Source organism: Natrix helvetica (genome assembly GCF_964273705.1).
Source record: "Natrix helvetica genome assembly, chromosome: 1".
Lineage (NCBI taxonomy): Eukaryota > Metazoa > Chordata > Lepidosauria > Squamata > Natricidae > Natrix > Natrix helvetica.
The window spans coordinates 242,126,550-242,141,814 of record NC_138548.1 but is presented as its reverse complement, the minus strand read 5'-3'; the positions used below and the strand labels follow the sequence as shown (position 1 = coordinate 242,141,814).

Sequence of the window (15,265 nt, the reverse complement as noted above, 5' to 3'; positions counted from 1 at the left end):
TGCAATGTACACCAGGCAAAACGTCCATGCAGCTTTCCTGAAGTCTTAGCTGTCTGAAGGGCTACGCAGTGCGACCAAGAGCAAAACCCCCAAAGGATTCCCCCTAACAGAATACCCTCCGTGTTTTAATCATATTAGCCCAGTCTGTCTTCTAGTTCAAAGCAGGAGAGGCTTTCCTAGTATTCCCTTCAAGTACTCATAAATCCCTCATGCAGCTGACTGTGATATTTTTCTGAATGAGTCTTCATTTTCCCAGGGAATTCCATGCCTTAGCAAGAAGCCACTGAAATTACAAAAAGCCTCTCATCCAAACTCCCATGCTTCTTCTGGAACAGGAGCCATTCCATTCTGGCTCTCTGACTAACACGTACTAAGAAAAGAGAACATCATGATTCAGAGAATTCCCCTTCTCCAGATTGCCGAGAGAGAAAAAAGCAGCCGCCGCGTTACTCTGCAAACTTAAGGAAGTCCTAGGTGTAAATGATCTTCTCCTTCCGTTCAAAGGCTTGAAGCATTAAAGCAAACAATAATAACCTCCCTTCTTTTATTTAAGATTTTAGGACAAGCTGGGACTGCCCTTCTACCCCCAAAGGTGGTTGGCCACGTCAACTACTTAGTGCCAATGGTTAGGAAGCTATGAATTTTTAAAAACTCCTTTGAGCTCAAATGGAAGGGTTAGCACAGCTGGGAGACAGGGATTTCCGATGCTGCAAAAGAGACTTTTGAAGCCACGGCTTCCATTCCTCTGGAGATCCCAGGCGAGAAGCATGTGCGGCTCCTTGATCACAGTGCCAAAGTGAAAGAAAGTGCCGTTGCCCTGCTGGTGAGGGTGCCGTGGGCATCACAAAGCCCCCCCTCCCCTTGAGAGAAGTTAAGGAACTAGACTCACATTGCAGCGAGATGCTTCGGCTAAGGGGAGACACGCCTGGCAAAACCAAAGCTGGCTGGAAATTGGGTTGCAGCACTTTGGAGGGCCAAGCCGAGACAGACAGATCTCTCTTTTCAATGACTTCACATGTATACATACAAAACAGACACATTCGGCCCACCCTGGGAGCATAAAAATTTGACTGCAACAAAAAGGCAACTGAAAGAGAGCGAGAAGAGAGGGAGGTAGCCCATCGGAAGCCCACATGCATCACATCTGCTGGCAGAAAAATCATGCTTTAAATACATTCTAAATGGGGTTTCACCGGTAACACAAACAGGTACACTCCAGATATACAACACAGCCACCTATTTGTCTTAATGGGCTGGGGGGAGGTAAAGTTGAACAGTGCTGCACCTCCCCCCCCACTTACAAGCTCAGAGAAGTGTCATCTCCTTGATCTTGAGCTCCCTGCCAAGTCAGCCCTACCGCAGCCAGACAGCGCACAGGTGTTACCCTGGAGCCCATCTCCAACCTGTGAGCAAGGTAGAGCTGCCTTTGGGGAGCCCGGGGTAGGGGCGACCAGGGAAGCCCTGGATCTGTTCAGCCCTGGGGAGGCCAGCCACGTGTGAACCGGAGGCACAAAGAGGCGACTTACCTGCTGTAGGTAGAGGAAGGCTGGGGGGCAAGGGAGAGAGTGCGGGAGCAAGGCGGAGTTGGAGACCAGGAGGCAGCCGGAGTTAGCCATCGAGCAGAGCATGGGTCGCCAGCAAACCCAGGAGCGGCGGAGGTTGGCAGCTCCTTCTGCTTCTTCTCTTCGCAGGACTTGCTTTTTTTCCTTTTCCGTTTTCGGCCGTCCCCCCCGCTTTGGCAGCTCCCTCGCGCGGAGCGATTTAAGAGGGCTCCATGAGAGGAGCTGCCTTCCGTGTCCTCGGTTCAAACAGCGAAGGAGCAGCGTGCCGGCTGAGAGTCGGTGCCATTAGACGAAGCGGCTGAACGAGCGCATGGTCTGCAAAGGGTGTGTGTGTGCGTGTGTGTGTGTGTGCGCGTGTCCGCGTGGGGGTGGGTGGGGGGGAAGAAAGAGAGGGTTGAGAGGCGGGGGGAGTCCCCTGTGCATTCAGATATCAAACAGCTCGCTAGGAAACCAAGAAAATCCGGAACAGCTGAGCCTGCACTTAACCCCTCACCTGCTGCAGCTCAGCTTCTTGCCCTGCGATAAATAGGCCACTAAGCAAGCTTCGCCGATACAGTTAAGGGTGGGGTAGCTAGCTCAGCTTTGCTGCCGGCTCGGGCATCACCCCCAGAGAAAGTGGCCAAGATCTTCGGAGCACTTGCAGAAATATAAATGACCCCAAAGCTTGTTTCTTCCTTTCGACCTCTCTCTCCCAATCCCCGGGGACTGAAACCAGCAAGCCCAAGATAGGCAGTTGAAGAAAGTTAAGATTTCTGGTCAAGAGACAGGAGAAAGAAAGGCAAGTATATAGTGTGGCCAAAGGAGATTTCAAAGGGGAGGAAAAAAAAAACCTCTTTGACTTGTGAGTCTGGATAAAATAAAATAAAAATCAAGAAGACTTCACATTCCCCTTTCCTTGAAAAGAGAACCAGGATCTGTATAAGAATGTGATCTTATCAAAGGAAATAGAAAAAGGCAGAGATATTTCTGTAACATAGTTCAGGGCTCTGCCTATATCAAACTCAAACATACAGACTATCCTCCACCTGACACAAGTTGAATCCAGAATGCTGTCACAGACAGCATCTTCCATCTCACAAGGCTCCTGAATGATGCTGTAATGCAATGTATAATGGAACCTGCCAGAACCATCTTTTTTTGATGCAAGTTCTGTTGAAAAAAGGATCCTTCACTTTGGGATCTGCAGCAAAATGCAAACCTTCAGCATACACATTGTACAGTAATGGAAAATTCTACCCCTAGCAGCAGCTCTCCTTTTGGTGAAGTTTCCAATTATTTCCAACTTTATATCCTTGGCCAACAGTTAACATTTAGCCAGATAATTAAATTCTTTGTAGAGACAGTTCCATCATACAAACAATATTTTGTGCTCTCATTCAGCCCGCTTCTCATAAATTCCTCATTTAAATAGGAATTTAAATACATCTGCATTAAAAAAAAATCCTCTTTGCCATTTGACAAGATTTTTACAGACTACCAACACACCACCTCAAAGTTGCAAATAAATATCTATTTTCTTGGATCATTTTTTTTATCGTGCCTTTATAGTTGCACACTTATTATTAGTGAATTCAATTCTGAGAAATTCCTGCTGTGAAATCTTTGGTATTGATCAGCGCCTTCAACAGTAAATTTCAGAAGGGTCGTTTCAATAGAAAAGGATAGAAAAATAAACCCCATGAAAGTTATAAGCGAGGGTACCCTTCGACCAGACACTGAGGATTCTTGCCCTTTCGAAAGCTGATAAACAGAACCAGTATTTTTAAACCCATTTGCTTAGGAGCTGCAGTTATTTCAATTATGTAATAAAAATATTCTATTCCGGATAATGGATCCATAGCCGCCATCATCCCCGTTACATCAGTATATTGGCAAATGGAACATAACCCACAGCTTGCTAATATTGACACAACAACCCACCAAATCTAAATAACATAGCTTGAGTTATAAAAATACACTTCAACCAAACAAGGCTGTGTACCATATTCTTTTACAAATACCGAGGTTCGCACTCTCTGGAGGCTCCAGGAAAAGAAAACTCCGCAGCAGCTAGGAAAATCAGTTGTAAGGCCTGGTTATATAGCTAATAGCTTGTTTCTCAAGGACATGTTGAAGGCTTGCACCATGGAATTCCTGCAGGCTTTAGGAAAACTGGGGATGCCTCAGCATTTAACTGACCTTTGACCGTCTCAGAAACTAAGCAGGACTAGTTTAGACTTGGATGGATGATTGCTTGGGAATCCCAGAGCAATAGCCTAGTCTGAGAAGAAAAAAATAATAATCCCAGAAGAAGCCAATAGCAAATTACTACTGTAACGCTGCCAGAAACCTCTGCATGGATGCAGTCACCAGGAGTAAACTCAACTTAAGGGAGCCTGAAAAATGATCCATTTTTTTAGACCCGCCCATAAAGCCCACTTGGGGCTTCAGCTTAAGGCCGCTTCTCTGCAGGGCCCAGTTTAAATCTTCCGGCCAGCTGCAAAGCCACCTGTATCCAGCCTCCTTGTGCAGCATAAACATGAATCCAGTATTCAGTTCAGCCAGAACGTGGGGAACGCGGCAATTGGGCTGCCTTCCAAGGCTCTAGGCAGAATCCTCCCTGCCAGGCAGAGATGCTTCTAAGTGAGTTTTATTAGGTGATTCTTCCTGCTGCAGCAACCATCTGAAAAATGCAGAGTATAAAATTGGGGACTTAAATTATTTCCAGATCTGATTCACATGCAGATGCACAATCCATACTTTGACCGAAGAAGGATGGCTTTGTTTCTTCTTTTCGCTGAACCACGGAACCACTGAGAAAACGTGATCCTTTCTTTTGAGGGCTCAGTCTGAGCCCTAGAGATACTGGCAAAAATACATTGGGTGGCTTTTGAACAAACTGAGTGTAGGGACTTACAGATTTAATGAAGCAATAGAAGCTGCTGTGAGCTTTGGCATTTTTCCAACCATGAGGACAATTAACCAGTGGATCAGTTTGCCTTCAGAAGTTGCGGGTGCTCCATCCCCGGAGGATTTTAAAAAGAGACTGGACAGTCACCTGTCTGAAATGGTATACAGGATCTCCTGCTTAAGCAGGGGGCTGGACTAGAAGACCTCCAAGGTCCCTTCCAGCTGTATTCTGATTCCCAGGAAATGATGCAAAAATAGCAGCTATTCAGGAGAGAGGCTCGAGGCTCCTGAGCAGCATCCATGGTCAGGGAATAGAAGACAATCAGAGATTTATGGATGTCGACTGGGGTCTCTTGGTGAAAAGGATCTATGGCAAGAGCCATAGCAGGAAGAAGGAGTGTGAAGGGTTACCCATTTTGAGAACAGATGGGATCAGAAAAACGCTTCTTTAATGGGGTTGGCTGGTTGGGTCACATGTCTCCTATTGTCGTCCCCCCCTGCCCCTGTACAATTAACCCCAACAGCAAAACTCTTCTCTGCCATGTTCTTCAGGGGGACCTGATCTTATTTTTAATCAACATCCCATGCAAACTAATCAGCTAGAAACAAATTCTGAATGAGATGCCTCAAAGGATGCAGTAATATATTAGAAAGAAATCTATTGGGTTTCCCAAGAAGAGGGAACATGTTTACTAATGGCTCGGTAACAGCTTTGTGTACACACACATACACACACACTAACACACACACACACACACACACACTGAATAGGAGGCAGAAGTTATGGAAAGATACTGCTATGTGTAGTAGTTTTTTTTAATCTTTATTTTTTATTATAAGAAATTAAAAAAAAAAAACCAACACCCCACACAGCACCAGAATAGAAAAGAAAGCCTACAGAAAAAGCGCAATATTAAAAACAATTAATAAACCACATGAAAATTAAACCTGAAACCGTGTCAATAAATAAATGAAAAAAAGGGACCTTCTCCAAACTTTGTTAAGATTGTAACAAAACGTAACAAATCACAATACTATACATCTAAAATATAGGCTAAATGTATAAATGTCACGGGTTTAGAAAGGATATCTTGTAATACAATACTATAATCAAATACAGAAATATATACTACTACCTAGAAATATCACTGTATTATTGTAAAATTTCATGAAATCTATTCCAGAGCAGAACATATTGCTTCATTTTCTGATTAGTTGAAAATATTGCTTTTTCCAGAATGGATAAATTACACCAAGAGCCAATCCTTAATGCCTAGAAAAATACCATTTCCCTCATTCCTCAATATAATTCTTTTTGCCACTTCTCATGCCCAGTACAACTATAATTCCTCAAACATAGTCATATTCTGGAGTATGGAGTTATAATTCAGCATCCTATTAACTTTTTTAATGTTAGGATTTCCCCATAAATCTACTTATGGACATTGACATACTATTCCAAAAGAATACCGATAGTTCACAGAACCGAGTCATAAGGGTCAATGATAAAGGGAAAATAAATAAAGTCTCTTTCAAGTCAACCTTGACTTCTAGCAGCTTCTTGGATATCATCATATAGTCTTCGCAACCATACAAAACTGGTAACAATTGCCTCTTTCTGCTATGGTTTCTTGACCATCAGATCCAGTCTATACCCTGAGAATCTATAATAGTCTTCCAAACAAGCGCTAAACTTTACCTAACTACATTTAGCTTTTCAGACCAGACAAAATCGGCCATGTAGTGCCAACAGATGATGCTGTACAGAGGTTAGATTGAAATCAGTAAAAATATTTGGAATAATTTTCGGTCAGAGTGGCACATTTCAGAATGAATTTCCCTCCATATTTGACATAATAAATGTTGCCTTGCCTTGATAGTTAACCACAATTTGTCCTCAACACAACTCTACATTTTACCTCTAGTTAGTAGGAAGGGAGAGGGTTTTCTTATATTGCTCATAGCTGTGGGGAGGGAGTTTCAATGCAGATAGACTCATGGATTTGGAAGGACCTTGAAGTTCTTCTTCTACAATCCCCTGCACAAATCAGGAATTCCCAAATCATCCCAGGCAACCTTTGGGAACCTCCAGAGATAAAACACCCACGGCTCTTAAGAATCAGGCTCTTCCAACTGTCTTAATAGTTCTCATGGTCAGAAAAGTCTTCCTTATGTTGAGCTTGGATCCCTCCAAAGCTTCTACCTTTCTCTGATCAAGTATGGAACTAGAGTGTGTCTTCACATCACTAGGGTTTAGGCATCTAGAAAGCAGCAAAAACTTTCACGGCTAATTCAGTTTAGGGCAATAGGAAGAATCCCTGCCATTTTCAGTCAACCAGCATTGCTAAGAGCCCACACAGTTCTCCATATGGGGCTCACTTCAAGTGCTGTGCTTCATTCAGAATTTCAGTTCAGCGGCGGTGAACTCACAAGCTCATTGGCCTATGCCCTAAATTACACAACACAGTTTAAAGTCTAAGAAATCCTACCCTTGTTGTTATTTTTGGTTTCCACTAAAACTAAAGGTGTGTTTTCTACTCTTCCACCTGATACACAGGAAGCCCGAGACTTCACAAGCTTGCACTGTAGCCAAGGCATCTGCTAGGACCATGATGGCGAACCTATGGCAGGCGTGCCACAGGTGGCACCTGGAGCCATATTGGTGGGCACACGAGCTCAGCTCTGCCATGCATGGTGATTTTCGGACCTTCTGGGTGATTTTCAGACCTTCTGGGCCCACCAGAAGTCAGGAAACAGGCTATTTTTTGCCTCCGGGGGAGGGGAAGCCATTTTCGCCCTCCCCAGGCTCCTAGAAAGGCTCTGAAGCCTAGGGAGAGTGAAAAACGGACCTTCCAGAGAACGGGCCATTTTCGGTCTCTAGAGGGCCTCCGGTGGAGTGGGGAAAGCCTTTTGCACCCTCCCCAGGCTCCTAGAAAGGGTCTGTAGCCTGGGGAGGACGAAAAATGTGTCCACTGTGCCATTGCGTGCTAAAAAGCGAGGGGAGCGTGGGGGGGGGGAACGTGTGCATGCATGGAGGTGTGGGCATATGCGCGCATGACCCCCACATGCTCCCCCTGCTTTTGGCACGCGATGGCAAAAAGGTTAGCCATCACTCTGCTAGCACTTGGACATCTGTACTAAGAATGATGATAAATATAGGGCCGTTTTCTGACACCTCACACTAATACAACACAATGTCAAAGGCACATAAGAACAGTGTGGCCTATGAATCTGAAAGTGTCATAGTAATTCCAATAAAACAAAAAAAAATTCTCCAATTTCTCTGGGTTTGTATGTACGAACAAGGTTGAAAAACTTCCTTTCTACAGATACTTCAAACTATATAACTTTCAAAGCAGCAGCCAAAAAAAAAAAAAAAAGCCTGAATAGAAGAAAAAAACAACAGCAAACAAACACTTCAAAATCAAATGATGTTTGGTTGAAGGTGAAGATATTCATCTTCCTCAGCCTTCTTTGCCAGACGTACTTTCTACCAGCTTTCCTCTGCCTGGCCCTTTCGTATAAATTGAGGCAGTGATCGCCAACATTCCCAGTCAGCAGGGCCAAAAGTCATCCGAGAACTGTAGAAGTGGAAGTCCCAAGAATTTGAATGGAATAGTGTCATTCCGGCTAGCTCTTTAGCTATTGACCCTTGTTTTTTCCTTGCATGGAAATTGTAAACATGTAAGGGTCAACATAGGAATAAAGAAGAACAAATGAGGATCAAGGAGAGAGAAATCAAATAAAAACAGAATGGAGCAAGTCAACAGAACAAGTCCCCTTCTTTGCACATTCTTCTGATACCATCCCATTCTTCACACTCACCAGTTTCTTTTCTAAATCTCAGCCTTAAAATTACTTATTTCTTGATGGCAAAAGCCTCACTTGTTTTGCAATCGGCCACCATTCTCATTACTCTTTTGCTGGCCTCTGGCCTCCCTCCTTCAATTTTTCTTATATTGCCCTCCAGAAGACTGCTATATTCCCCTTGTGTTCTACACTGTTAATCCCTGCCCAAATTATTTTCCTGCTCTTTGGCCCAAGAAGGGCATCCTGAAGTCACAAGTATTGTCATAAACGGAGAGGGGTGAAAAGGCAGTTGTTCTCTAATGGAAGCAATGTTGGCTTCTTATGTGTTACAGCCAAACTTCAAAACCTCTTTCCTCCTCTCTCTCTGGTGGTTGGGGAGCCCAGTATTTGAGTGAACATTTGAGCGAACAAAAAAGGACCAGTCCCCCCCCCCCCCCGCAGTCTGCTCTTCCCTGCAAAGGAAAAATGTTGCCTAAAGAGGATATAAAGGGATCGTAGTGTGATGGAGATTGTTCCTTTCAAGATGGGAGAAGCCTATAGGGCCCATCTCTCCCCCCCCCCATATGAATAGGTTTGTATTGTAGATAATAATCTACTGCAGCATACTTTTCACTCTGCACTGCTTGAACTATTAATTCAGTCAGATCAACCCCTTGCATTTAGTACTTCAAATTGGTGCTGTGATTGGCTAAGTATTATTGGTTAACATATTTCTGAAGATTTACAGCAACCATTGTGCAACAGAAGAATAACTCTGTGGATAGTGCAAATTGCTAGAAATCTTTTATCGAAATCCATCAACTACCTAGCATTGCTAAGTTTTCCCCAGAACGGTGTCCTTCTTATTTATTTATTTTTCTGCACAATCCTTCACATTCCATAAAATCATTTACTTAGATTACATGTGCTTCTGATTGCTGCTGAGTATTTCACTTGGCCAGCCCTGGTTTTACTCTTTATAATTTCTTTCCTGCGGAAAGCTGCAAAGAGAGCAAGATATGATGGTAAACTGCTTTTCACATCAAATATTCAGAGATCCCGTGTTTGCCTTCCCTTTGAAATGAATATCTCTAACTTTCACATTTTAAGATTATATCAATTGGCTATTATACAAACCTTAAATACTGGAGTATTTTCAATTACGCTGCAGTATTTCTGCAGGACTGTATTGTGGAAAAGCACATTTAGATAGGAATGAACCACTTGTTTTTCAGTGTCTGCAGCTTTCAAAGCCTATTTTCAAGCTGTATATTTTATCGTATTTTACATAATTCAAATATACCCATTTCTCAAACACCATGAATGCTGAACTGCAGAAAGGGATATACATTCTGGTTTCATAACAATTTAATTCTACATCTTCTGACTTCATAAATAGGAACCAGAAACAACTGTTGTAAAACTATATACAAGCACAGAAACCTTTGACTACTGAGGACCGGGATGTTCTTTCTGGTCTCTTTATTTCAATCGATTAGCATTTTGACTATTACGTTTTTTCCTCCCCAAACCTGAAAGGCAGCTTGAAAAAAAATGAAGAGATTCTGTTAGCACAAAACAGGGCAAAAGACACCCATGCCCAAAATTCCCCTTTTCCTCTTTTGGTTCCCATTGCAAGTCTATATATATTATGTGACTAATTAAAGCTACCTCTGCCTCTGAGCATCTGCTTCTGGATCGTGGGATAGGTAACCTTCAATTGGCCAGGAGTCAAGAGAGGGTAGCCTCCTCTCAAGACTACAAGGCACATAGTGTGATCTTGGCTAGAATGAGCATTTTTGCTCATCACTCTGGGGGGCAGCCAGGACATAGGACAGGTGGCTTCCCAGCAGGGGGGTTAACTTTTAGTGCAAATTACTTCTAAGTTGGCAGAAGGGAGCACAGGAGTCAGCAGGCGTTAGAGCTCCTTGGTGGAGGGGGTGCGAGAGGTGGCAACATCTATGGGGAATCTCCGATCTAAGGGGGTGCGATTTCTTCACGCAGTGTAGGTTTTCTATGATCTCCTTGGCCTCCTTGATCAGTACAGGACACTGCATTGCATCCTTTGCACAGACTTATTCCCAAGAGTTTGCTATCTGTTTTTTTAAATTCTCATAATTATTGTTCACTGTGAGAAAATGAAAAAAAAAAGCTTTCGATGCCCCTTCATCTTGCTTCTGTCTTTAATCTTAGCAAGTTGACGAATATCACCCTGAAGAGGTTTCCTTGAAAGGGTGCAGGCACCTCAGTAGCTAAGAATCTACTTATCACAGTAGTAGCAGCAGTGAGACTTGCATTTGGGAGCGGCACAGCCAGGGATATGGGAATTCCAGAAATGTGCAAAAGCATAAAGAGGCTTGGACCTCACCCTTTGAAGATTAGGTATCCTAGGGTAAAAATGAACAGAATGTAAAAGAGGGACACTGCAGCCTCTGAGCCAAGTATCAACACAAAGCACCAACTCCTAAAAATGCCCTTTGCTCATACAGGGCATAACTCCAGTTTTATCAGCAAACTTCCTTAAATCTTGAATTAAACTGATACCAACACCACAACATTCAGACTCAACTATTATAATTGCAATTGGAAACCACCCATCCTTTCCTTTTAAAAGAAAGGAGAAACAATGTCGGGCAAAAAACAATAACTGCGTGTATATTATATTAAGGGAAGATGCTTCTTGTTCATCTCCCAGCTCTCCTATCGTTGTCAATGTTTGTACGGACAGCATTCTATTTGTAATATAATAAGCTTTCTGTGGGATGAGATTGTGGGGAAACTCGCCACTCAAGACCAGGCTGAAAAGAGCAGCCAACCTGTTTGTCATAGATGGCAAACACAGAAGACTTTATCACTGGGATTCAAGTTCAAATAGGCAAGACTAAAGGCTACTGTAGCTTGACTGAAAAAACCCGGACAGCCACTAGATGTCAGCAGCTTTCCTTCTGGTGCTTTCCCTGGAAGGATGGCAAAATAATCTAGGTGGATTCCAAAGAATATTCATAGCAGAATGTCCTAAAGAGCTAATTTTTCTTCAAAATGTTACATTCTTCTGGTTAAAGCTAAGGTAAAGGTTCCCCTCGCATATATGTGCTAGTTGTTCCTGACTCTAGGAGGCGGTGCTCATCTCCGTTTCAAAACTGAAGAGCCAGCACTGTCTGAAGACATCTCCGTGGTCATGTGGCCAGTATGACTAAACGCCGAAGACGCATGGAACACTGTTCCTATTTTTCTACTTGCATTTTTACATGCTTTCGAACTGCTAGGTTGGCAGAAGCTGGGTCAAGTAATTGGAGCTCACTCGGTTAGGTGGTGTTCGGGATTCGAACTGCCGACCTTTCTGATTGGCAAGCTCAGCATCTTAGCCACTGAGCCACCACATCCCTTGGTTAAAGCTGGAGGACTACATTTATTTATTTAAGAAAATTTGTATTATCTTTGATCTGAATCTTTTCAACGGATTAATATCACAAATGATTCAATCACTATGAATCCATAATACCACCACCCCTTCCCCCATTACTGACACAAATCTCTACTTATTCTTCCTATGCAGCAGAGTCTGGTAGGTTGCAGATTGTAATGTGAAATGAATTGTCTCGCACAACAAACTCCCTCCCGACAAAAGAATACTTATTCATATTTTAAGTATTTATACAGATATCCGTACATGCAGTAGCAAACCTGCTGTGTAAGCACATCCACAGAATCAAAACGACATCCCCCCTCCCCCCCCCCCAGATTGAATGCAGACAGAACTTGTTCTTCTGGCAGCAAAATCTGGACACACTTAAGTTCTGACTGGCTTTCCCCTTATGCCAATCACAAAGAGGGCTGCTTCTGCTCCCACTAAGTTTTTCAAATGTAAAACGATGATATAAAAAAAAAATAAAGACATATTTGATATGTCTGCTTGAGGCACAGAGGGAATATTTAAGCAGCAGCCATGCAATGCACTCCTCTAAAAAATGGTATAGAGAGTTTTTGAGAAGCAACAGCAAAGAGCAGCAGACATTCTGTTTTCCTTCCTGAGTTTTCAGGTAAATCCTAGGCTTCCAGGTTCTTCCTTCGTTTTAAGCTACCTTCTTATGCATGCTTATTAGGCAGTGACTCTTGTGGAGTGAATTCATACCTTTTAATATCCTTAAGAGGTGCCTTTGTTAACAGCAAAGAAAGTGAGTTGGAAGCAGTGGTGGGATTCAGCCAGTTCGCACCTATTTGGCAGAACCGGTTGTTAACTTTCTAAGCAGTTCGGAGAATCGGTTGTTGGAAGAAATCTCATTTTGGTTTTTTCCCCACTTTACAAGGCTAATCCTGTAAGGAAGGCAGGATGGAAACATTCTGGTTGTCAGGGTTCCAACTAGCATCCTCTGTGAAATAAGAGCTTGAGGGAAGAAGTTCCTCAAAACACCAATTTATTAGAAGAGCCATGTTGGCACATCTGGGAAAACCCAAATCTGAAAGCTTCGAGGTTTTCCCCACCCAGCTGAAAGTTCAAGACCCTGCCCCAACACCCACAAGTCCATCAAATGGTCCAAGCAGTTACTGATGTGGATGAAGATTCCTCCCATCCACATCCATCCAGGTGCAGGGGTAAGGTGACCTTGACTTTCTGAGAAGGAATGCTATTATGGCTACACATCTCCCAAGCTCCCTACCATCCCCTGTCCCAGTTTCCCATAGTAACTATGTTTGAATATGTGACAGGCTTGAGGCCCTATCCCTCCCATGGCTTCCAAGCCTGACACTGGTGTTGTTTCTAGCCTAATCTTTATTGCCCTGCTTACAGAAACGGCCTCACTGGTTAACCCTTATTACATTGTAACAGCTAAGGCGAAGCGCTCATCAACCTGAGTGACGTTGAGTTGACCACGCCCATATGGTCACATGACCAAGCCATGCCTACCAGCTGGTCATTAGGGCAGAGAACCGGTTGTTAAATTATTTGAATTCCACCACTGGTTGGAAGCTACCATACAGGTAGTCTTCAACTTACAACTACTTGTTTAGTGACCGTTCAAAGTTACAGCGGCACCGAAAAAAGCAACTTATTATGATTGTTTTTCACACTGACAACCATTGCAGTAGCATCCCCATGGTCACGTGATCAGAATTTGGACGCTGGGCAACTGGCATGTATTTGTGATGTTTGCAGTGTCCGGGGGTCATGTGATCCCCTTTTGTGACTTTCTAACAAGGAAAATAAATGGGGAAGTCAGATTCACTTAACAACCCTGTTACTAACTTAATGGTAGCGATTCACTTAACAACTGTGGCAAAACAATTCTCATAAAACAGAGCAAAATCCACTTAGCAGCTGTCATGCTTAGCAACAGAAATGTTGGGCTTAATTGTGGTCGTAAGTCGAGGACAATGTAGGCAGTTGCCTAACACCTCCTGCAAACAATTGTTCCATCAAGCCCTTTGCTATCTCTCCCAAACAGTGGTCCTTCAAAGGCGGCAGAAAAAGTTCTCTTCCTGCCCAGGCTACAGGGGCGAAGCATTGAATCTGACCACTTTACATTCCCTTCACCAAATCATCACCTCTCCTTTCATAAAATCTGATTACTTGGAGTGGGGGGGGGGGGAGAAGAGAGGTTATGGAATATTTTTATTGTTAAATAAACAGCCCCCACCCGCCCCCCTGGAGGCTTCAGGAGCTTCCCTGAAGCCTCCGGAAGGTGAAAAACGGCCCTACGGGGAACCCAGAAGTTCGGGAATGGTGACTTCCAGTTTACTCGTAGGGCTGTTTTTCGCCCTCTGGAGCCTTCAGGGAAGCCTCCTGAAGCCTCTGGAGGGCGAAAAACGGCCCTATGAGCAAACCGGAAGTCTGTTCCCGAACTTCTGGTTTGCCTGTAGGGGCGTTTTTTCCTTGAAGGCTCCAGTGGGTGAAAAACGGCCTCAAAAGAAGGCCAAAGTCAGCTGGCCAGCACGCTTATGCGTGCTGCAGCTCACAGGGCAATACCTCGCGTGCCCTAACAAATGGCTCTGTGTGCCACCTGTGGCACGCGTGCCATAGGTTCGCCATCACGGGCATAGGGCGTTGGTATGGATGAACTGTAATGGGAGACGGATAAAGATGACAACAGAAATATGAATGGCCCATCCCAAAAGTAATGAAAGGGATGTGAAGCCAAAGTTTTTTTAAACAACAACAGAATGAATGGCATGGCCGGATGCTGATTATTTATAAGAGGAGCAACAAAATGTTGGTAGCATCGTCACAAAAGCACCAGGCCTCCATGAATCCAGGAATATTGGCATTGGGATCTAGTGATCCTGACAGCAGGAAGTCAGGACCTTCAGTGACTGCATCCTCTAAGCCAAACCTCACTAAGGCTCATAGCACTCTTAGTAATCCTGCTTATTTTCCACATTAACAATGGAGTAAGGTAGGAGTCAGGATCCTGGCCAGAAAGCTGCACCTTCACCGTTTAGTGAAGGGGTGTCAAACTCGCATCGGCGTCACATGACATATCGTGACTTTTTTCCCCGTCACTAAACCGGGCATGGGTGTGGCCAGCACGTGATGCATCTGGCCCGCAGGCCGCAAGTTTGACACTCCTATTTTAGTGGCTTCCCTTCCCTCACAATAGAGAACGAAGAGCATCAAGATAAAACTACAGGACCAAATGTGAGTTTACATCCAAGCACTCGGTGAGACACGTATTTCCTCCTCTGAGACTCAACAAAGCTTCTGATGTGACCATTCTTGCTTTTTTTTTTTTTTTTTTTACCAAGTGGGTATAATCTGCTCTCAGTCCTCAGCCATTTGCTCCAGATTATTCCTGGTTACATCCTCCAATTTCCACCACTGGGCCATAGCGTTACTAGAAAGAAACATTGTCGGACTTTAGTGGAAGGGTTTTTTTTTTCCTTAAAGGAATGATTTGCAAGAAAAGGCTTCCTTACATTTTATGTTTGTTAAAGCAGTATAAATGTTTAATTCACGAATCATGTAGTAATTCAACAGGGAGGGGAACAAAATGGATTTCCCCACCTAGCTAATAGCTTCATCTCTCATT

At 43.7% G+C, this 15,265-nt stretch overlaps 1 protein-coding gene across 13 annotated transcripts in view; it reads right to left on the bottom strand.

Moving 5' to 3' along the window:
• RBFOX3 (RNA binding fox-1 homolog 3) overlaps window positions 1–15,265 on the bottom strand; it is a 469,732-nt gene that overhangs the window by 76,187 nt on the left and 378,280 nt on the right. For 2 of the 13 annotated variants that reach the window (XM_081936820.1, XM_081936821.1), the window contains exon 1: window positions 1,527–2,218. The exons of 5 other annotated variants lie outside the window; for them this stretch is intronic. In XM_081936820.1, the coding sequence (XP_081792946.1) occupies window positions 1,527–1,628 (102 nt within the window). In that variant the 5' untranslated portion in view covers window positions 1,629–2,218. Of the gene's footprint in view, window positions 1–1,526; window positions 2,272–15,265 lie in introns of those variants that run through there. 6 more of the 13 variants (XM_081936811.1, XM_081936823.1, XM_081936812.1 and 3 more) reach the window with 6 other exon arrangements.